Below are 23,433 nucleotides of genomic sequence, written 5' to 3'. Positions count from 1 at the left end.
GTTTAAAAAGTTCTCTGCAACTATGATATTTATTGACTCCTGCCAATATTCTGACAACTTTTTTTTGGATGATGAATACTTCATTTGCATAAGGAGAAGAGCCCCAAACAATCAAACCATAATTTAAGTGACAGTGAAAAAGTCCGAAATAAGATTGTATAAGAGCTTTCTCCTCAAGTTCACCACATAAACGTTTAATTGCAAAAACACTTTTACTTAGTTTACTTTTAACCCCTACAATTTGCTGATACCAATTTAAATTAGGATCAAAATATCAAAATTTTAAAGTAGACGTGTGTTGCAGCCAAAATCTACTGTTTCTACATGAACTCCTTAGCTGAAGGGGCGAATTGAAGCCAAAAAGGTCACAACACAAAGTTGACAAAGACTCATTCATGCTCGTAGTTTACAACAACAGTTGTGGAAATGCGATTTGGTCAAAGTCACTTAAGTAAGGGATCGCAAAAAGTTAACCAATGTCTTTGCGATAAAGACTGATTCACAAATAAGTTAAGACCCTAGTATAAAATGTACATAAATTGTAATAGGACTATAATTATGACTATGTCTATTTTCTTTAATTAAGAGAAAACGTGCTTAAATTAAAAGGATAAAAACATGCAAAATAATATACATACGAGGTCTGTCCAAAAAGTATCTGACCACCGACCAGTAGGCGGCCGTGGCATAACCGATCGGCTCGAACCGGTTATTGGAGGGGAGAGGCGAGCGTGCTCCTTCCCATATTAGGCATTGAATACGATCCGGTCACTCAGTGAGTCACAGCGCTCTGTTCCGTACAGTACTGCCGTGTGTATGCGTCGCATTTCAATATGACTGAATGTGTTGAGCAGCGCATTTGCATTAAATTTTGCCAAAAATTTGGCCATCCAGCATCAGAGACGATTACTATGATACGGAAAGTTTATCGTGACGTGTCTATGGGCGATACACAAATAAAAGAGTGGTTTAGGCGGTTTAAAAATGGCCGCATATCAGTGGAGAGTGATGACCGATCTGGCAGGCCTTCAACGGCCAGAAATGCTGAAAATGTTGAACGTGTTCTTGCAGCAATTAATGAAATGCAGCAATTAATGAAATGCAGCAATTAATGAAAACCGTCGATTGACTGTCCGAGAGCTGGAAGAAGATTTAGGAATACCAAAATCGTCAGTTTGTAACATTTTACACGAAGATTTAAAAATGAACCGTGTTTCAGCAAAATTTGTTCCTTGGCTGCTGACAGAAGACCAAAAGAACTGTCGACTTGAAATCGCACAGGGCAATCTGGATTTGATCAAAAGTGACCCGGGGCTATTTAAAAAAGTTATTACTGGTGATGAGTCATGGGTTTATGGCTGTGTTTGGAATATCATTAAAAAAGAACATATCCCTGTTGTGCATAAAATACTTCTATGAATTTTTATTTTATTTTTGATCATAAGTCATTTTGTTTAACAGAACACAAACGTTTTGTATAAAATGTAGACATTTTTCTCTAAAATTTCACCTAGAAACCAAATTATATTTATAAACAGTTAATAGAGCAACACCAAGGCCCCAAAGATAAGAAACCTGCAGTGCCCATTATTTATGTCACTAATAGCTTTATTAGGGCAGCTCATACCTAGCTATCAAAAAAGTGACATCGGTCGGTTTCTGTGGACAGCATAATCAGTGACCAAGTATTGCCAGGTGGTTATCAATAGTGCTAAATAAAGCTTTGAAACTGTATATTTGTTTCTTGAAGAACTTTGTTAATTTCATCAGTTTTGAACTATAAAATATTAATTCATAGTTTAGGTATAATAACCCATCAACATACCTATTTATAATAATGTTGCTTCAGTTCAATAGAAGTGCAGAGTTTTATGACCAATTGTTAGCTGTCAAGCCTCAAAATAATTGTAAAGGCGTAGAGCTACATTACACTGCTTGGAAAACCACCTTTTCGTAGCTCTTATTTTGTGCTTATAACAAGTTTTATAATTAAAGCAAGTGTTTTTTTTTTTTTTTTTTTTTTTTTTTTTTTTTTTTTTTTTTTTTTTTTTCCTTCTGAGGGAAGAGGACACTTTGTCCCCGCACTTAGTCCTAAAAGGACCTTTGCGCCTCCCTTACTTTTATTTTTGCCCTCAAAAACCGAGGCTTTTGCAAAAACCAATCAGATTTAAGGGCTCCTGTTCTTTGATGTCCTTGGGGCTGAGGAGGTATGCTCCCAGGTATCTTTTCCTAGTCTCTACGATGGCAGGACAATCCAACCAAATGTGCTCCGCTGACTCCTCCTCCTCTCCACAGAGTCTACATTCGCTGCTCCGACTAAGGCCTACCTTCAAAAGGTGCTTTCTCAGAGGGCCATGTCCTGTCAACATTCCTAATATCAGTCTTATATCCTCCTTATTCTGGTCTAGGAGAGCTGTCCATCCTTTTGCATAAGGAGAGATAAACATTTTGGATATTCTTAAACCCGAGGCTCTGCTCCAATTCTTATATCTTGTCCACTTTTCCCAATCTTTAACCAGAGCTTTAATGCTGGAGAAGGATATTCCACATCCTGGCTCTGGCCCCACCAATATGGATTCCGCTCCCTTTTTGGCGAGGATGTCCGCTTTTTCGTTTCCATGAATTCCTTCATGACCCGGCACCCATCCGAGTGTTACTCTATTACTTGTTGCTAGCTCTGCTAGGGCCTTCCTGCATTCCCAGACCGCTTTCGAAACAATCGAACAGGTATCCAGTGCCTTCAGTGCAGCCTGACTATCAGAGAGTATAAGGTATGATAATCCTTTAGTCCCCAACTGTGTGAGTCTTCTAGAACATGAATCTATTGCCATGACCTCCGCCTGAAAAACTGAGGCATGTCTTCCCAGGGGCACAGCCATGTCAACTCCAGGTCCATGTATTCCATATCCTGCCCTTGAGTCTAGGAGTGAACCATCGGTGTAAAACTTCAGGACTCCTTTTTTTGGGTAGGCCTCCCTTTTAATCCATTCCTCCCTACTTCCGATAGAGACCGTGTATGGTTTTTTCAAAGGAGTATTTCTTAACCATAGTATCAGATACTTTGGTTAGCATTTCAGCCTCAGGGAAATTTTCCAATATCTTCATATGGCCTTCTAGGGAGGTAACATTTATTACCTTTGTCCCTAGAAGCTTCATTGCGCTCATCGCAGCTGTTCTCATCACTTCCTGGCCAAGAGGAGTATAACCCAGAACCGCTTCCATTGCTAGTGTTGGGCAGGAGCTCATTGCTCCCGTGATGCTTAAGCAAGCTAACCTCTGAAGACTCTGTAGCCTTTTTGCAGCTGTTGTTTGTTCGACCTTCGGCCACCATACTAAAGCAGCATATGTGACCATTGGTTTCACTATGGTTTCGTAAATCCAATAAATCATTTTGGGTTTAAGTCCCCATTTAAATCCAAAGAGTCTCTTACAGGCCCCAAGGGCCATTATTGCTTTGGATATCTTGTTTCTAATATGGGAGTTCCAAGTGAGCTTCTCATCCAAGATTAAACCCAGATACTTCACTTCTTTTGTTTGGTTTATGCTGATTCCCTCCAGGACCGGTTTAGCTAGCTGGAATTTCCTTTTCCTGGTAAAGGTAATCATGTTTGTTTTTGATGGGTTGATCCGCAGACCTTCCCCATGACACCAGTTGCTTATGAAGTTCAGTTCTGTTTGTAATTGGCGTTCCAGCCTGCCAGTGTTTTTCCCTTTAATCATAAGCACTAGGTCATCCGCATAACATAGTAGCCTTATCCCCCTCTTCTCTGCTTTTCTTAGGAGATCATCCACTACCATCGCCCACAGGAGAGGAGATAAGACTCCCCCCTGGGGGCAGCCTCTTTGGGCCGTGATCGCAGCCGATTCGTCCCCGTACTTGGCTTTCACCTGTCTGCTTTTTAGGAGGGCTACTATCCATTTGACTACGTCTGAGGAAACTCCAAAACGTTCCATCGCAGTCTTCATGGATTGATATGCTACTCGGTCGAAAGCTCCTTCAATGTCCATGAAGACGCTGACTAGGGCTTCCTTTTTTTCGAAGGTATTCTCCACCTCTCTCACTAAACTGTGGAGAGCAGTGGTGGTTGATTTTCCTTCTATGTATGCGTGTTGTGTGGGACTAAGTGGGTGTTCCAGTAATATTGCGTCCCTTATGTGTCTATTTATTATTTTTTTCCATAGTTTTCACCATGAAGGAGGTTAGGCTTATGGGTCTATACGAACTGGGTTTTGTTGGATCCCTGTCATTTTTCCGCAAGAACACCACTAGTGCTATCCTCCAATTCTTTGGTATATATCCTAGGGCGAAACTGCTTCTAAATAGAATGCTAAGGGTATTTAGTAGAATGTCCAGCCCCTCTTGAAGCAGGGCTGGAAAAACTCCATCCGCCCCAGGAGATTTAAACGGCTTGAACGATCTTATCGCCCATTTAATTCTTTCGTGTGTGAATAGTCTGTTAGACACCTGTCTGGCTTTTGCCACCTCCCGACTGGATCCCCCCCCATATAGAGAATAAGTATCCTCATTACGAGTTAGTTGACCCCCCGGGAAGTGTGTCTCCAGAAGTAGTTCTAAGGTCTCCTTCCTGTTCATTGTTAGGTCACCGTTGTCCTTTACTAGAGTCCCCATAGGATTTGTATGCTCCGTTTGGAGAGTTTTTTGAAGCCTGGATGCCTCGGGAAGACTGTTGATATTTTTACAGAAATTCCTCCAGGTTCTTCTTTTATTTGTTCTTAGTTCTTTCTTATATTCATTTTGGGCCTGTAGATAAGGGAGCCAGTCGTCTGTCCTTTTTGCCCATTTTAATAATTTCCTCGTTTTGTTTCTTAATGTTTCCAACCTCCCAGTCCACCACGGCACATCCCTCTTCAACCGGTTTTGCCTGGGAGGACAGTTTTTCTCGTAGGCCTTTATTATAGCTTGCTCTACTATTTGTGCAGACCTTTCTAATTCAAATTCATTTCTCTGCAAGGGTCCTATTTCTTCCAACTCTTCTGCCAGGGACTCTCTGTAACCTCTCCAGTTGGTCGATTTAGGAACCCTGTGGGTCACGTATCTTTCCCCTGTCTCCTCTATGTCGAACCTAATTGGACAGTGGTCCGATAGTGAGGCCTCCTTGGAGACGTGCCACCTTACTATATTTATGTTTTTTAGTCCTGTAGATAGTGTTATGTCCAGGACTTCTTTCCTATTTCTAGTTATAAAGGTTGGGCTTGACCCTCTATTCTCTAACACTAGATCATTGCTGAACATAAACTGTAGAAGTTCCTCACCTCTCTTGTTTGTGTTCGTACTTCCCCAATACGTGTGGTGAGCATTGCAGTCGCAGCTGAGAATGAGGGCCGAGCCTCTGTCTCTGCAGCTCTGCAATAGTCTTTCTAGTTCTTTTGGTGGGCAGCTTGTTGACGGGTTGGGGAAGTAAGCTGAGGCTATAGTAACCTCTCTGTCCCCTTGCAGTGAAGTCACCTTCACTGTAGCCGCCACCAGATCCCTTGTTATTAGATCTGTAATCGGAAAGACTGTTATTAGTTTTGAAGTTAGAATACAAGTTCTTGGGTTTTCAATTGTTCGATCATAAATGAGATTACCTACCTGAGTTGTCAGTCCTCTGATGCAACCTCTATAGATCCAAGGCTCCTGGATTAGGGCGATATCCAGGCCTGTTGAGATAAACCTTCTTCCCAAGATGTCAGTTGCGCCCTTTGCATGGTGTAGGTTTATCTGTATTAGGCGCATACTTACGCCTTCTTCCCACCTCCCCCAGGTGGTCCATCCCCGTCTCTTCTTCTGGATTGCTTGGAGACTTTATCCCCTTTTCTTCCTCGAGCCGAGACGGATGGTCCTTTGAGTGAAGGTCCCTTCTTCAAGAAGAGAGAACAGGTGGGTCTTTCTTCTTCGACCGCTGCTCTGGCTTGTGGAGTAGACCTTTTAGGTAAGGTATGTACAGATTGCTCTGACACCTTCGTGGCCTCCTCCACTTCCATCTCTTCAGCGGTCATTTTTTCTGTGGTGACCGTCTCAGATTTCTCTGTAGTCCCCTCTTCCCTTGTGGGTTGTTCTATGTTTTCTTGATGTTTTTTCTTCAGTCTAAGCTGAACTTTCCCAAACTTGTAGCCGATCCATGGACCTTCCTTCTCAAGTTTGTTCGCTGTAGCGCAGTCGACTGCCAGGGTGAGTAGGACAGACTTCCCCTCGTCGCTTCTCTCCCTCCGCAGAACATTCCATTCTCCGACAGATAGCTCTTTGTTTTGTCCTTTTAAGAGCTTCATTATCTTTTCGGTTGTGTCATGTATGCTGTCAGGAAGATAGACAGTCGCGATTCTCGCACGAGGGATTTCTTCCTCTGGTACTATCCTTAGACTGGCCTCTTCCCAAGGCTTTAGGGAGTCTTGCTTTCCTTTAAGCCATTCTGCTGTTTCAGTGTTTTCGCAGGTGAAGATTAGAACCCCTTGTCTCCTGTTGATACCGTAGAATCTTGGAGAGTAGGGACCCTCCTGTTCCTCCACGATAGCTTCCAGGATGAAGCTCTGGATCTTCTCCATCTGTTCAGTTGTGAGTAGTGTCTCGGGAAAATTGGAGTGCAAGACCCCTACCCTTATACCAGCTACCGCTTGTTTGTATGAAGGTTTCTGGGGTTGTCCAGATTGCTCCTTGCGTACCCCTTGATTTCCTTCGTTCTTTGTTTTCTTCCTCTGATTGGCCTCCGGAGTGGATCCATCAGAGTGAGGTCTTTTCGGTTTCTTTCCCTCTTTTTGTTTGTTCAGTTTCTTATTTCTTTCTTCTGGGATTGGTTTTAAGGCCAATTCCCTGGCTTCTTCTTGGGAGTACCCTCTTTTTCGGAACCAGACCATGCGTTTCCTGGCGGCTCCACATAACTTAGGCAGTGCTGGGAGCTGTCTCTCGACTTTTGCTCCCTCTTCCTTCTGGTGATCGCCCTCCAGTATCGCATCTTCTTCATCTGTTTCGACTCTGACCGAGTCGGAGGCTATTGGACTTCTACTAGGAAGTCCGCCTGTTTTTTGGGTTTGGTCAGGATTGCTAGGGTCAGAGCCCATCATCAATCCCTCTGTGTTTCGTGAATTTTCATCCACTTTTTGAGTGCTACAAGAGCTCTCTGGTTTTGTTTGTTTTTCTGTAAATTCTGTACTCATTGTGTTCCCACGAGTAGCGGAGATCTAAAGGTCACCCCAAGCATTGTCCCGCTCTACTTGGGGAAGGCTAGGTTTAAACTGGAGGTCGCCAGGTATCCAGAGTTCGCATATTTACGACCAAGCTCTCCCTTGATCACGCAGCCCTCGGCATATGCTGTTCCACCTTGGCTTGGATTAACAGAAGGAAAATTAGAATTAGAATAGCTTAAGATAGATTGTTGGGAAGATTACCCGACAGGTGAGAGTAGTGGGAAAAGAAAGTTAAAAATTTGGATAGTTCAAAAGAAAGCCCGCCAGATCAGCTCAGCCTGATCGGAATTATAAAAGAAGACAAGATTTGGATCAGGCAGTTCCCAGGTGCACGCGCACGAAAAGTACAGCACTCAAGAAGAGAGAAGGTGGCTGTGCGTGTGCTTCGTGGACGCTCTGGCTTGGCACATGTGTTGGGGTATGAAGACCCCGCCACTTCGCACCCTAAAGCAAGTGTTATAATTCATGGTTTCTTATTAAAAACGTGATGTCATCACGGAGTGGCCAATTTCGTGATTGTACGCCTAGTATCTGTAGTATTTACATTTAAAGCTACAAATAGTCACTGCTGACTGTTTGTAGTTGTCAACAAGTTGACGGTAGATACTTTATTTGTTGCGAGATAATTTCTTTGCACATGTTACTTTAATCAATTACAGGTCAAAGCTCTAAAATCCAGTTAATGGAAAGCTTCTAGAATACTTTTATAATTAACAGATCAGAATGGTAAACCTATTTAATATTGGATGACACCTTACAAATTAGATGAACCCTTACAAATTTTGGTTGTAAGCAAGCTTATGTGCCAAAAACAGGATTTACATTCTTCAAATGAAAATAGAGCGTGCAATGAGCATTTTGTTATTAATTATGGTTTTAGCCCACCAACTGTATATCTCATATGTGATATCTTCTACAAACCAACATTGTTTGTAAACTGCTCTTCTACATGTAGGTCTATCATGAAAACGACATTCCTGCTGAGGTTTTTGGTGACCTCAATTCAAGTGTCAGAGAAGAAGAGGATAGTCACAGCGGTATTGAGGATTTTGATGTGACTGAGATAAGACAAAGAGCTCCACAAATACGAGAAGTTATAGCCGACAGTGAAGGTTACATGTATAACAGGAACAGGACTGTCAATGGTACAGTGTAAGTTCTCTGAGTGAATAATACCTGTAGTCTTTAGTACTTATAGTAGGTACAGATTTATGAAGTATAGCCGACAGTGAAGGTTACATGTATAACAGGAACAGGACTGTCAATGGTACAGTGTAAGTTCTCTGAGTGAATAATACCTGTAGTCTTTAGTACTTATAGTAGGTACAGATTTATGAAGTATAGCCGACAGTGAAGGTTACATGTATAACAGGAACAGGACTGTCAATGGTACAGTGTAAGTTCTCTGAGTAAATAATACCTGTAGTCTTTAGTACTTATAGTAGGTACAGATTTATGAAGTATAGCCGACAGTGAAGGTTACATGTATAACAGGAACAGGACTGTCAATGGTACAGTGTAAGTTCTCTCAGTGAATAATACCTGTAGTCTTTAGTACCTATAGTAGGTACAGATTTATGAAGTATAGCAGACAGTGAAGGTTACATGTATAACAGGAACAGGACTGTCAATGGTACAGTGTAAGTTCTCTGAGTGAATAATACCTGTAGTCTTTAGTACCTATAGTAGGTACAGATTTATGAAGTATAGCCGATAGTGAAGGTTACATGTATAACAGGAACAGGACTGTCAATGGTACAGTGTAAGTTCTCTGAGTAAATAATACCTGTAGTCTTTAGTAGTCTTTGTGTTCCTCTATTTAGAGAGTATAAAATTATGACACTGCCAAATCTTTATATTTACTGTTGTTTAGTAAGTGTAAAAGAAGTCCTCCCCAGCTTTACAATTAGGGAACAAGTACATGGGTATAATACAAGGAGGAAGTATTTTTTTAGATCTTCCTCAAGTAAGATTAGAAAAAACTAGAGGTAGCCATATTTTTATGAAAATTAAACTGTTTAACAAATTACCACAAAATGCATGGATTGTACCTTTAAACAATTTTAAGAGAGTATTAGAGAACTGGTTCAAGAATAATATTTATTACTCAGTCTCAGATTTCTTAAGCAGCGATATTACATGTTTATGCTTTTAAAATTAATATTCGTTGTGTGTCCCATTGATTTGTTAAATTATAAACCGTAATTGTTTGTTTGTATTTGTTTTATTTATTCATGATATAGTATGTATTTTAATTTATTAACTTATCTGTATATACATAAATGAATAATTTTTTAAATTTTGTCTCTCAATGTATTTATTTATTCAGTTATTTATTATTTATTTAGTTTTAATATTGTTGACTTTTAAAATTTTATCCATGTTAAATGTGTTAATAGTTATTTATTATTGTTAATTTATATAGATCTGTTGGTTGTTTGGTTATTATTGTTATTAATTGTATAGATCTATATATTTGCTGGTAGGCTGGATTGAGTAGGTAGAATCTGAGTAGTTTGTTTTTAGTTTTAGTTTAGTGTTTTAGTTTAGAATATTTTAGTAACTTGACGAAGTCCATTGCACTATTGAATGTGTTTAAAGACCAATAAAGATCTTGAATCTTGAATCTTGAATCTAGTACTTATAGTAGGTACAGATTTATGAAGTATAGCCGACAGTGAAGGTTACATGTATAACAGGAACAGGACTGTCAATGGTACAGTGTAAGTTCTCTGAGTGAATAATACCTGTAGTCTTTAGTACCTATAGTAGGTACAGATTTATGAAGTATAGCCGACAGTGAAGGTTACATGTATAACAGGAACAGGACTGTCAATGGTACAGTGTAAGTTCTCTGAGTGAATAATACCTGTAGTCTTTAGTACTTATAGTAGGTACAGATTTATGAAGTATAGCCGACAGTGAAGGTTACATGTATAACAGGAACAGGACTGTCAATGGTACAGTGTAAGTTCTCTGAGTGAATAATATCTGTACTATTTAGTACTTATAGTAGGTACAGATTTATGAAGTATAGCCGACAGTGAAGGTTACATGTATAACAGGAACAGGACTGTCAATGGTACAGTGTAAGTTCTCTGAGTGAATAATACCTGTAGTCTTTAGTACTTATAGTAGGTACAGATTTATGAAGTATAGCCGACAGTGAAGGTTACATGTATAACAGGAACAGGACTGTCAATGGTACAGTGTAAGTTCTCTGAGTGAATAATACCTGTAGTCTTTAGTACCTATAGTAGGTACAGATTTATGAAGTATAGCCGACAGTGAAGGTTACATGTATAACAGGAACAGGACTGTCAATGGTACAGTGTAAGTTCTCTGAGTGAATAATACCTGTAGTCTTTAGTACTTATAGTAGGTACAGATTTATGAAGTATAGCCGACAGTGAAGGTTACATGTATAACAGGAACAGGACTGTCAATGGTACAGTGTAAGTTCTCTGAGTGAATAATACCTGTAGTCTTTAGTACTTATAGTAGGTACAGATTTATGAAGTATAGCCGACAGTGAAGGTTACATGTATAACAGGAACAGGACTGTCAATGGTACAGTGTAAGTTCTCTGAGTGAATAATACCTGTAGTCTTTAGTACCTATAGTAGGTACAGATTTATGAAGTATAGCCGACAGTGAAGGTTACATGTATAACAGGAACAGGACTGTCAATGGTACAGTGTAAGTTCTCTGAGTGAATAATATCTGTACTATTTAGTACTTATAGTAGGTACAGATTTATGAAGTATAGCCGACAGTGAAGGTTACATGTATAACAGGAACAGGACTGTCAATGGTACAGTGTAAGTTCTCTGAGTGAATAATATCTGTACTATTTAGTACTTATAGATGTGTACTTAAATGTACTTAGTAAAGACAACATAGTGGATTGGTTACTTTCCTATGGGAAATAATAATTTTTTAATGTTGATTACTATTAAAATAATTAATTACCATTTATTTTGTTATCACTGTTATCAAAAGAGTCACCTAAAGAGTGTTGAGGTACGAGAAGTTGTGTGTTCACAATTGTCCTCCAGCGGTCAATGCACTTTTGAAGTTGAATTTAAATTAATTCTGAAGTTTAAATGCTTTATAAATCCATGAGTTGATGACTTTGAACTTTGCACACAGTTGATACACAGTACTGTAGGAATGTAAAAAGCTTCACCTAGGTTTCATGCAAGCTTGTATATTGTATTTCATTAGGCAATTAGATGAGGTTGACTATAACAATGCATATCTCAAAACTTATATGCTGACCCTATATTTTTGTTTTGATTTATTATTCTTTATATAAATGTTAAAACTTATTTAAAATATACATTGTTAATGCTGTAAAATGTATAATGAATAAAATATTGATTGATTTTATGAAATAATTTTGAGTTCATATACAGCAGAGCTTTGTCATTGAAGTAGTTTATTTAATGCCCTTATTATTTTTAGATTTTAGATTAGTAATAATAATTAGAATAAGAATAAGAATAAATTTATTTTCTCAGGATAACATAAATACATACAGTAGTTACAGAGCGTGAAAAAAAAAAACAAAACAAAACAAAAACTCTCCCAGGTCTGACCTTAATGAAGAAAAAAAATATCAAATTATACAAACTAAAAAAAACCTTTGTCCAAATTGTTGTCTTAACTACTATGTACATTACAGCAACTACAATATGAATGTTAATTAAAGTATACATCAGATAAAAGCTAACAAAATACACAACTAGAGGAAGAAAAACTAATAACATTTTTAATATGTACATATAAAACAATATTTTAAATCCTGAGAAAATTTAGGGCCTCCAAGGCAAGCCTGTTTAGAGGACACCGTGTAATTATATTATTAAAAACTAAAAAAAAAATAAAAAGTTCAGACAGTTAAATTTAAAAAGAAAAAAGTCCCTATAAGCTATTTTATTGAAATTTTGTAATCATGTGTAAGATAATACATGCTACTGGAATCTATTTCAGGGTAAATTTTGTGGACCATGCTTGGAAAATTAATGAAAATTTAATTCATTTATTCCTGAACCTCAATTAAAACCTCAATGTCGCAGAAAGAAAACAACCATTGTTTTAATGTCTTCAAAAAACAGAATTTTGACTTTTTAAATTTTATTTCATTAGGAATTTTGTTAAATATTCTTGGGGCTAAAAAAAAGTAAGTTTTAGTAAAAAATGTTTTTTGTGGTTTAGGTGTTCTAAAGTTATTTGCATTGCGAAGTTTAAACCTATACTCATTAATGTCAACATCCGGTAGGTTTCCACTCTTATCGTAGAACAACTTTAAAGTTTTGTACACAAACATAAATCTTAGAGGTAAAATATTAAGGCTGACAAATAGAGGGAATGAGGTTTCAGTTTTAGGTTTGTTTACTATAATTCTAATAAAATGTTTTTGAAGTTTCAAAATAGGCTGTAGCTTTGTCTTGTAAGTGCCTCCCCAACACGAAATACCATAGTCTAACCGACTGTTTACCAATGAAAAATAAAAAAGACGTAATATCTCTTTGTCACAAAAATTCCTCAGAAAATAAAAAACTCGTAAATAATTTTTTAATTTAGATTTCAATACTAATATGTGGTTATTCCAGTTTAATTCTCTGTCTAACACTACGCCTAGATATTTAACTTCACTTGCTTCTGCAACCGGTTTACAAGATAAATTGCATATAGAATTATTGCAAAGACAATTAAAACATTTATAAATAATTGCACCGGCGTCAAAAGGCACTTGACCTCTTAAACTAAAATTAATATAACTTGTCTTCTCAGGGCTAAGAACCATTCTGTTTTTACAAAACCACCACTTTAGCGCTTTGAGATCAACATTCATAGCAAGCTCTATATCACCCCAGCTGGAGCTGGAATAACACAAAGCAGTGTCGTCAGCAAAACAAGTTATACTACCCTGAAGACTAGCATTACAAAGATCATTGATGTAAATTAAGAAAAGAGTAGGGCCTAAAACTGATCCTTGATGTACACCACACTTAATTTCACCCATTGCACTGAAAACTCCATTAATTTTTACACACTGTCTTCTAGATTTTAAATAATCTTGAAACCAATTTAAAACAACTCCCCTTATCCCACAGTCAAACATTTTTCCCAATAATATTCCGTGATCAACAGTGTCAAAGGCTTTTTTTATGTCCAAAAACAGCCCACTAACATGTTTGTTTTGGTCAAGTCCCTCAGATATCAATCCAATGAAATTTAAAAGTGTAGTTTCGGTGCTCACGCCCTCTCTGAACCCATACTGATTGCGACTAAAAAACTCCGTCAAAGTGAGGAAATTAATCAATTTTCGCTTCATAATTTTCTCTAAGACCTTAGATATGGTAGAAACCAAAGAGATAGGGCGGAAGTTGCTACAAATTGTTGAGGGGCCTTTCTTGTGAATCGGAATAACAACTGCTGACTTCAATTTTTCCGGAAAAACTCCTGTTTGAAAACTTAAATTTACTATAAATAAAAGAACATAACAAATTTTAGGAAATGTGTGTTTAATTAAAGTTGAACTAATTCCGTCTAATCCGGGAGACTTGCCATTCTTTAATGAGTTGACAGCGTCTTGCAGGTCCTGTAAGAGTACAGGTTCCAGAAACATAGAACGCATTTCGTAATTCTTAGGGAATGACCCGGCATAAGGCAAAAATTCACAATTTGTCGGTTCTTCAATACTGTCGGCTAAGCTATCAACAACCGTTAGGAAATAGTTGTTGAATTTATCAGCTATTATTTTAGGATCTCTAGTAATTTCATTTTGTCCTATTTCCAATGAATAATCGATTTGTTTACTTTTTTGACCAGTTATTTCATTTAAAATATTCCAAGTTTGTTTTGGGTTACCTTTGCTTTTTTCAAACAGATTTTTATAATAAGCATTTTTTAGATCTTTTATGTCTTTGTTCAGTTTATTTCGAAAGCGAATGAAAAAAATATTAAACCTGTCACCTTGTTGGTTTCTGTGCTTTTTAAATCTCTTAAACAGTTTATTTCTAAATATGATACGCTTACAGATTCCATCGTTGATCCAAGGTTTCAACTTAACACATTTATTTCTTAGTTCAATTTCAGCTTTACTTGCACTAATCGCAACTTGCAACAAATCATAAAACTTATCAAAAGCATCAGACGCGTTTTCCGTTCCATACACTTGTGCCCAGTCAGTTTGGTCGAGAACATCGTTAAGATATTTATAGTTGATGCGGTATTGTTTACTTGTGCTATCAGCTGTTCGAGGACCGGGTGAGGAGGGGCGCCCCCCCTCAACCCACCCCCACACGGCTGTCAGCGAGTGGTCGGTTATGTGAGCATGCTCTACCGCAGCACTGATCATTGTCTTGTCTTTGCAGGCAAGTTTAACATAAACATGATCAATGCATGTCTCAGAACGCTCTGCAATTCTTGTAGGCTCATTGATCATCGACTCAAATCCATGACTAGCCATCAACATTTCGTAATCGTCTACTGCACTACTATTGATTAGTAAATTAATGTTCATGTCACCAATTATACAAGCACTTCTTTTTAATTTTAGTTCATTTTCTAAAAATGTTTGTAGCTCAGATAAAAACGCAGGAATAGAATAATGTTGCAACCTGTATATAACCATAAAAAACCATTCATATGAATCAATTTTAACGGAGAACGATAAAACATCTGCTGTTTGAAAATAATTAGTAGTTGAAATAAAATTTACACTTTTAACAAACGAGTCATGAACATAGACAGCGACTCCACCAGCTCTATATTTATTATTACATTTTAAAAATAGCGTATAGCCATTAATTTGGTACAGATTCGCTTCGGAATCTTTAATCCATATCTCGGAAAGGAATATAAAATCGGGTCGTCTTTTATAAGAAGATAGGTGTACTAGCAGGCTATCAAAGTTATGCCTCATGCTGCGAATATTTTGATGAATAACCATAAAAGTTCTATCGAAACAATTTATCTCTTCAAAACTAGTATCATTAATTAAGTTCAATTTTTTTATTATTAATAAAATTTTGGACTGCCTTTAGAGAAAAATTAAACTAAAATATTACAATACATGTCACAAAAAAATTCATAATTAATTTCATCAATTACACAGCAAATTAAAGTTATGGAATCAATAATTAAATACATACTTACAATACAAGAATAGTACTAAAGCCTTTCAAGGTCAGCCTGGTTACATACTTGTATGACAGGTGCATTGTCCTCTTTTCTTAGGAAAACTTTTCCTCCCCGGTGCCACACATACTTGTACCCTTTGTCCTTTTTCGCCTGACGAGCGAGCGCATACAACCTCCTCCTTGAAGGTGTCAGTGACTCGTTGAGGTAGATTGTGGAGTCCATAGCCATTCCAAGATGCCGCGTTGAGAGATCCCTCTTCTGATGCTTCCTCTTCTGGAGTTCCTCCTTGTCAAGCCGACGGACAAACTTCACAATGATGCCACGGGGTCCTCTGCGAGCCGCATCATTCTTCTTCCCCAGACGGTGACAAGCGTCGATCATCGTGGCGTTGATGTCCATGTTAACCGCTTTCCCAACTTTAACCACGATGTCAACCACGTCGTCGACAGTCTCTGTAGGCTCCTCAGGGATGCCCTGGATCTCGATGCAGTTCCTCCTGGAGTACATCTCTTGTTCCTCTACGCGGGTCTCCAAAGCAGCAATCTCATTCCTCAACGCTTTATTCTCCGCCTCCAACTTCTCCATCCCTTCCCTATACTTCTTCATTTCATCCACCTGGCTCCTCAAAATAGCAGCAGTTTCGGCGAGCTTGGTGTCAAGGCTCTCATGTGATTTATTGAAGTCAGCAATTATTACTTTCTGGTCAGATTTTATTTCATTGATTGCCTGCATGACATCTTCAAGTGACAGTTTACCTTGCTCAGCCTGTACTTCCAGTCTCATACTGCGACGTCGGATTGCAGCACATGGGTTGCACCTCCAGGCGATGTCCTCATTAGTGAGAGTCTCGATATCCACTTTGCTCATGTTAACACAGTTTCCATGAAACAAACGCCCACAGTCAGCACACAACAACTTTAGGTGTTTACCGGTGACGGCCTTCACACAAACGCCACAACTCGACATAATTAACAAATAAACAAACAAATTAATAAAAATATAGACAAATTGCGAAATTAAAACTCCACCAAGTGATCCACTAACTACGATAGTTAACGCACACACAACTCCAGTATCGCGAACTTAAAACCCTGCAAAGGGACACAGAGAGAGATAAGAGCTGAGCGATCCGCACTGCCTGAACTCTGAACCATCACTGAATTCTATTTAGGTGTTGAGAATTAATATAATTATCTCAATATTAAAGCTAAATGTTACACTCTTCAAGTTGGTTTAAAGAATGTGATGAATTAACTCTTATCAACACCAGTGGTGTAACAGTGGATGTAACACCTCCTGAAACCCTAACAACTAATAAACATAAGACCAACCTTTTTCAAATACAGTATTTAAATGTTTTACTTTGAATTAGCTTTAATTTATTTAAATTGATTGATTTAGATAAATTCCATAACCCCCTTGTGTAGTGTGCTTTTCAATTAGATAAATCCCCCAAAGCCAAGTTCTAGTTACACCAGTGACCAATACAATGTACTTAATATTAGAGGAGTTATAGAATATAATACAATATTATATTTATTGCATTGTCAATATATATTACATTGTATTGCAATAGTCAATAATACCAATTTTTTATGGTATTTATCTTAAAAACTAAATCTATTCACTTGACTTTCCATACACTTGTACGCAGGCACACATTCATACACATACAAAGAAACAAAATTCATAATTCATGGGATCAACCCCCAGGATTGCAACACCGCCGCGAATATCAATCCCAAGTGTGCTCCATGAACTCGCCAACTGAATAAAAACCACAAGAAACCAGGTAGTGTTTTAAATTTTTTGTTTTTTTTTTCTAAATTTAGTGTTTTAGGGAGATTGTTAATTTGATCCCAGCTTGAGACGGGAGGTTTTCAAATGCTGCTGTCGGGCTCGATTGCGCTCCCGAGCTCTTGTCTCGTATCTATGTATATCACTGCCCTGTGTCAATATACACTGAAATCAACAGTAAAATGAAGTCTCTAAAATATACAAGCTGGGTAGAGGTAGCAAGTTGAGTTCCCTGAAGGCACTTCAACATGACTCTCCGTTGTTCAATTTTGCGATCATTTGAACAGTTTTTTTTTGCAGTCTGAATACTCTTTCCAAGTTCGATATGGCACAACTGCCCCACAGAGAAATTCCGTATGACAGGTATGGAAATATTAATCCATAGTAAGCCATCATTAAGACATCAGACGTACAAAGCTTTGATAAATTTCGAAGAACACAAATTCCAGTTGCCAATTTAGCACATACACTTTCTCTGTGAACTTTCCAGGTTAACCCTTTATCTAGGTGTATTCCTAGAAATTTAGCAGAATCAATTTCTTCCAGAACATATTATCTACCGTTACTGTTGGGGTTTCATAAGTATTCAACCCACGTAAACAGAAGTTGATGTAATCTGTCTTTTCATGATTAGTTTTGAGATTATTGGGTTGACGTTGCTATTTATTAATTAACTCTAAATAAACAGAAGATAGTAATTGTTTCCCAATAGTTTGTGAACAATAAACTGAGATATCGATCCTCATAAGCAATGAAGGGTTATTGTTCCACAGGTATCTGAGGTGTTCAAGAGCAAAGTTCGGCTGTAGAGCGACAGCAGTAATGAGGGAGGAAGGAAAGGTCGAGTTCACCCCCTCACACTACACCCACAACCATCAGCCTAACCCACGACGCATCATGATACGCAAGTTTGTCATAGCCATTCTCGCAGTGGTGAAGAAGGAGGCTAGAAAACCTGAGAGAGAAATTCGACCTTTCAGAGAAATTTATAACCAAACAATTTCCAGGTGAAAACTATGTTTATCTAAGTGATTTGTGCCAATTTAGACTGAAGCATTGTGAGAAGTAGTAAGTTATTCAACCAGATGCTCCTTGAAGGGAAATTTCCTTTCCCTTGGTCAGTAGCAGTTCCTGTAAAAAGTGCTGAGGCATCAAGCATTTCATCCATTTATTTTCATCAAAACATCCTAATTTTTTCCAATAAATTATTTTCTTTATTCATAAAATTTTTGTTCTGTTCATAATTCCTATTCAGTAAAGTACAGGGTCATCGAAAAAGGTGGCCTTAATTTTGATTTTTTATAACTCAGAGTGCAATAAAAATAATTTAATTTTTTTACACCAAAAGATAGAAAAAATCATTAAAGTTTTATTTTACATATTTAGTATGTTTCCGATGTGAGCTCCGCCTGTGGCACGACACACAACGAAGAAATACTCCAGCTCCGTCCAGGTCCTCTTTATCATGTCATGAGTCACAGTTGTTTTTGCATCGGTGATTCGGTACTTTAGATGTTGCAGGCATATATTGTGAGTGTAGACAATGTTTTTTGTGTAACCCCAAAAGAGAGTTAAGTCAGGGCTCCTTGGCGGCCACACAAGAGGACCACCTCTACCAATCGACTGATTAGGGAATCTTCTGTTGAGAGCTTCACACACAAGACTGTAGTGAGGTGGTGCTCCATCTTGTTGAAGTAGTTAGTTCCACGGATTGTCTTCAGCAAAAAAAAAAATGGGCCAACAACACGATCCTGCATGTGACCGCACCACACGTTTACCTTGGGTGAATCACGGACGTACTCAAACACATCATTGGGTTGTTGAGAACCCCCGATTCTGCAATGATGTCGGTTAACACTGCCATTAATGTGAAAGGTTGCCTCATCACTAAAACAAATCCCGTTGAGATAATTTGGATCATTGTCAATGCGATTTAGCATCTCAGCAGCAAAGTCAACACATTTAGGTCGGTCTGTGGGTTTAATTTAATGCTGCAATTGAATTTTGTACGCATGTAGTCTCAGACGTTTATGAATTACATTTTGAATTGTGACTTTTGGTATACCTAGTTCTAAACTGCGTCGAGCTACGTACTTCTTGGGGCTACGCAAGCACGACTGCCTCAGATGTTCTAGGCCGGCCGGGCGATTTCTTTATGTCTACACTTCCTGTGTCTTTGAACTGCCTATACCAATGAAGAATATGTTTATTAGTAGGTGGTTTTGTCCATAAGTTAGGTGAAAACGTCGTTGCACAAGAGTCACTGACTTCAAATCAGCATACCACAAAACACACTGAGCTTTTTGCTGCACACTTGCCATGACTGCGACGCCTCTACTGACTAGAATGGCGACAGCCAATGTACGCCAAGCCTGCGCATGCGCAGAGCTCACTTTAAGGTCAGCCCAATGGCGGAATTAAAACTCGAACAATTCGTCTGCATTATGACGTTTGTTTCGCACACATCGCTTAACTATTTCTTTTACAATAAAGAATCAAAATTAAGGCCACCTCTTTCGATGACCCGGTATTATTTCTCTATCACCTGTCAAACCTTTCCTTAAGAAGCCACCGACACCATAAACCATATCAATTATGCTTTAGGAAATGTTTACTCTTCCTTCTCTTACATGGAGGAAACACAATTTATGCTTTTGATTGGGTGTAATATGATCATTCTCATGTAAAATTTTAAGTTCAAAACTTATAGCTTTGATATATTTGTATTGTTTGCACTTGCAATGGTCTCAAATGTGATCAACATTGTCATCAGTAGTGGAAGTCAAAAGATGTGCAATTCAATGTTGGTCCGGTCTTAACAAAAACACTTATGCTATGTGTATGTTACCATTTACTTCACCTTACTTATCATCTCAAGTTAAACACAGAACACAGGCCTTTTTGTCAGAAACAGCAGGAAAAGAAAGCATGACAGATGCTTTTATCAACAGTGTTGCCGGAGAACTTTTCCTTTCAGGTAACATAAATACACATGTGTCAGTTCTTTCTGTAAAATGAAACTTTTTGAATAAGCATAATTTTTTACCAACTAGCCAATATTATAAAACTACAGCCTAACCGAAATAATTATGTTGTTTTATAGTTTATAGTAATTTTGTATGCAAGTGTATATAGAAATTGTATTTAACTTAATACTCTGTTACAGGTACCCAATCTATGCCCCGTATGTCAACTACAAAATGGTTCATAGAGCTGTGAAGAGGGCTAAAGTGCTGTATTAGTGAATCTGTGATGTGTGTCTTTGGAGAGTGGATGGACTGTTTGGTTCATTAAAAAATTGTTTTTGATGATATTGTAACTTATTTACTTAGAGTTTTAGTAACTTACTTTATATTTTAAGGTGTATGAAGATTAATATTGTATGATTTAGTTTTGTAAATATTATAGTGTTTTACAGATTATTGATAGGTTAACTGTCGACATTCTAAATAGTCCAAAAGTATTAGTATGTTGGCAATTTATACTTAAATTTTCAGTATAAAAATTTTTCGGTATTGGAAAAAGGTACATGTTTATGAGGGTAATTTGGAAAGTATGGTCCAATTTATTAAACACTAAATAACAGATTAAAGTAAAATTGTTTTATTTAATTCCTGACATCTTTCTTTATTTTTTTAACAAGTCCCACCTTTGTTTAACATTTGTCATGATATTCTTCAAGCCAAGTCCAGGAGACGGAGGCGGATGCTATAAACACAAACCTGGGACAGATACGGGACCCCAGTCAGCTATAGTCCTCTATACTTCGCGGAAGACACGGGAGTAAACTAATAGACGGGTGTGTGTGCGGGAAAAATACTTTAGCCGTAAAACTGTCTTTTGTCAGTGCGCAATAATTATGTAAAAATAAGATTTTGAAATAAAATAACAAAATATGTGTTACTTCATGTGAGTGTGTTGAATTGCCGATCAAACTTACTAATAATTCCTCTCACATTATAGACAAGCAGATATATATATACACATAGTGGTTCATAATCTAACTTTACGTGGTAAATTCACTCCAGTCTCTAATACCACCAGAACTGCACATCCCACGCAGACCTTACAGCAAACATAAGTAAGGGAGGCTAAGGTTGTATGTTTGGCCTTGACTTTAACTGGCGGTGTCTGTGACGCCATTCCATTGACTAACATTTCGTTTCTGGAGTTATGTGAGAAACCCATGTCTCATCACCTGTGACAATGTTCTCTAAAATTGTATCGCCTTCCTCATAACTATAGTACTTAGTGCCATGACAGATCTGCAGTATTAGTGTCAGTCACAGGTTTCATCATCTCAACTAAGTTTATCATTCTTCACGTAATAAATCAAATTCAACCATTTAAATAAATGTTTTATTGGACAAAGATAAGGACATAGTAATTGTACACTCAGCAGACGAGAACGAACTAAAAACGATCACAAATAACACCTGATTAGAAGGGAGAATAAGAACAAAAAAGTTTTGTGCTGAAAAAACAACTCTGCGTTGTTTCAATGGTATCTCAATATTATCAATTTCCTTGATGTTAAATGTTTAACAAATGAATCATTTGTCAACGTCATGATGTTGAATTTTTAACATCTGCCACTACAGCGGTGGTCCGTGTCTGTGTCTGCGTCGTTAAAAATTGAACGACTGCCAACTTTCAGGGTTAAAAAAGAAACAATTATACCTCATCAATTAAAAACTAAATTTTATTCTACTTAGCAAAGTCCAGATAAATTATTTAGGAATACCAGTCTTTTCTGAAATTTAAAACTGTTTATCTCCCAAGGCAAACTGTTCTTATTTATAAGAATATTTGTAAGAATATATCTTATAGCTATTCTAAGTATATAAAGCTACATTTCTTATCTGGATTGGCCAAAATCAAATTTATAACATCTTTGCAAAAAAAAAAAAAAAATATTTGATTTAATTCCCAATGTATCTATCTGCTATTGGTTCTGAGAATTTGATCGTTGTTATTATGAACCTCATTATAACAAAATGCAATATTTTCTTAATTATTGTTTTTATCAATGTAATTAAGGCTGTGTATTGTAATTACTATTTCCTAAGCTATGTCTACACTTGTGCTTCTTTCAATTTAAATTTCAATTCTATAATCCTCTCATCTTGCCTTCAATTGCATGCAACAGTGCATGTCCTTATTGAAAGAGTTTTCAGTCTACATTAATTCATCACTTTCACCAAAGGTTTCATCATCAGACCACTCCAAAAAAGGTTTTGGAGTATATATAATTGTGTATTAAGTAAATCATAAAGAACAGAACATGACTGTGCAGGGCAGCAAGTGTCTCGTGCACTATTCTACTCTAGCCGGTCCGGTCGACCTCAAAGCGTTAATAAATACATGTTTGAAGAGACAGCTTCTTTATCTGAATCAGAAATTGGTATTAGAAGTTGTGACAAGGAATCATTTCAAATTGTTCTCTTATTAGAGTCCTTAAACTTTTATCTCTCTTTCAAGCCATGAAATTATTCTTCTATAATCAGTAGCCTACTTTGAAAATGATAATGATGTTCTACAAAAAGTCAGGGAACGGCACTTTATTGTTTGAACTGTTGCAGATGAACCACCTAAACTTTACACATAAATACTATACCTAAAAATATACTTTTTTTAAGCAAATATCAATTTATTCGTAGTGTGGATGGTCCAGAAAGAGTCAGAAGAAAACCTTAAATGAGAGCATAGGTTGAGTTGTACATTAAACTAAAGGTCTTTATTGGGACAACACAATGCCTCAAACCCAAAATGGCTGCGGTTTAAAGTTACAAACTTAAGCTTTTTGAATAAGCTTAGTTGTCATTCCTTGTGTTAGATAAAATGATGAAACTCCAAAAACATCACAGCATGCAAAAAAGAATTTTTCTGAAAAAATTACATTTGCATAAAAATGTAGATTTTTAGGTACAGTCCTTGTTTAAAATTTCATTGCTTTATCTGCAGCAGTACAAAACATAAAATGCTGTTCCCGGCACTTATGCTGGGGGACTTTCTGTAGACCCTGTATAATGAATCAAAGATTGCCTTTTAATGATGGCAGCGAACATTTTGAAAATATCTATATAATTTTCTTAATCTATATAAATAATCTGCCTTTGTCTGTTCATTCGAAAACCATTTTATATGCAGATGACACAACCTTCTTTACATCGGTAAAAATTGTAATGATCTTGAATTGTTGGCAAATGATACATTAAAAAATGCCTCAAATTGTTTTCATGCAATTGCTTAATAAGAACAAAACTAAACGAATGTTATTTAATCTTAGGCACAATTCGG

General features: G+C 37.3%; 1 protein-coding gene across 7 annotated transcripts in view; it reads left to right on the top strand.

Moving 5' to 3' along the window:
* The window catches only part of LOC124367008, a 37,391-nt gene extending 16,647 nt beyond the window's left edge, over positions 1–20,744 (top strand). For all 7 annotated transcript variants that reach the window (XM_046823677.1, XM_046823675.1, XM_046823674.1 and 4 more), the window contains 3 exons: positions 8,138–8,334; positions 17,907–18,140; positions 20,300–20,744. In XM_046823677.1, coding sequence (XP_046679633.1) covers positions 8,138–8,334; positions 17,907–18,140; positions 20,300–20,375 — 507 coding nt within the window. In that variant the 3' untranslated portion in view covers positions 20,376–20,744. The remainder of the gene's footprint in view (positions 1–8,137; positions 8,335–17,906; positions 18,141–20,299) is intronic.
* The last annotated feature ends 2,689 nt before the right edge of the window (positions 20,745–23,433 follow it).

This window comes from Homalodisca vitripennis, chromosome 7 (assembly GCF_021130785.1).
Source record: "Homalodisca vitripennis isolate AUS2020 chromosome 7, UT_GWSS_2.1, whole genome shotgun sequence".
NCBI classification, from domain to species: domain Eukaryota; kingdom Metazoa; phylum Arthropoda; class Insecta; order Hemiptera; family Cicadellidae; genus Homalodisca; species Homalodisca vitripennis.
This window is presented reverse-complemented; position numbering and strand designations above follow the sequence as displayed.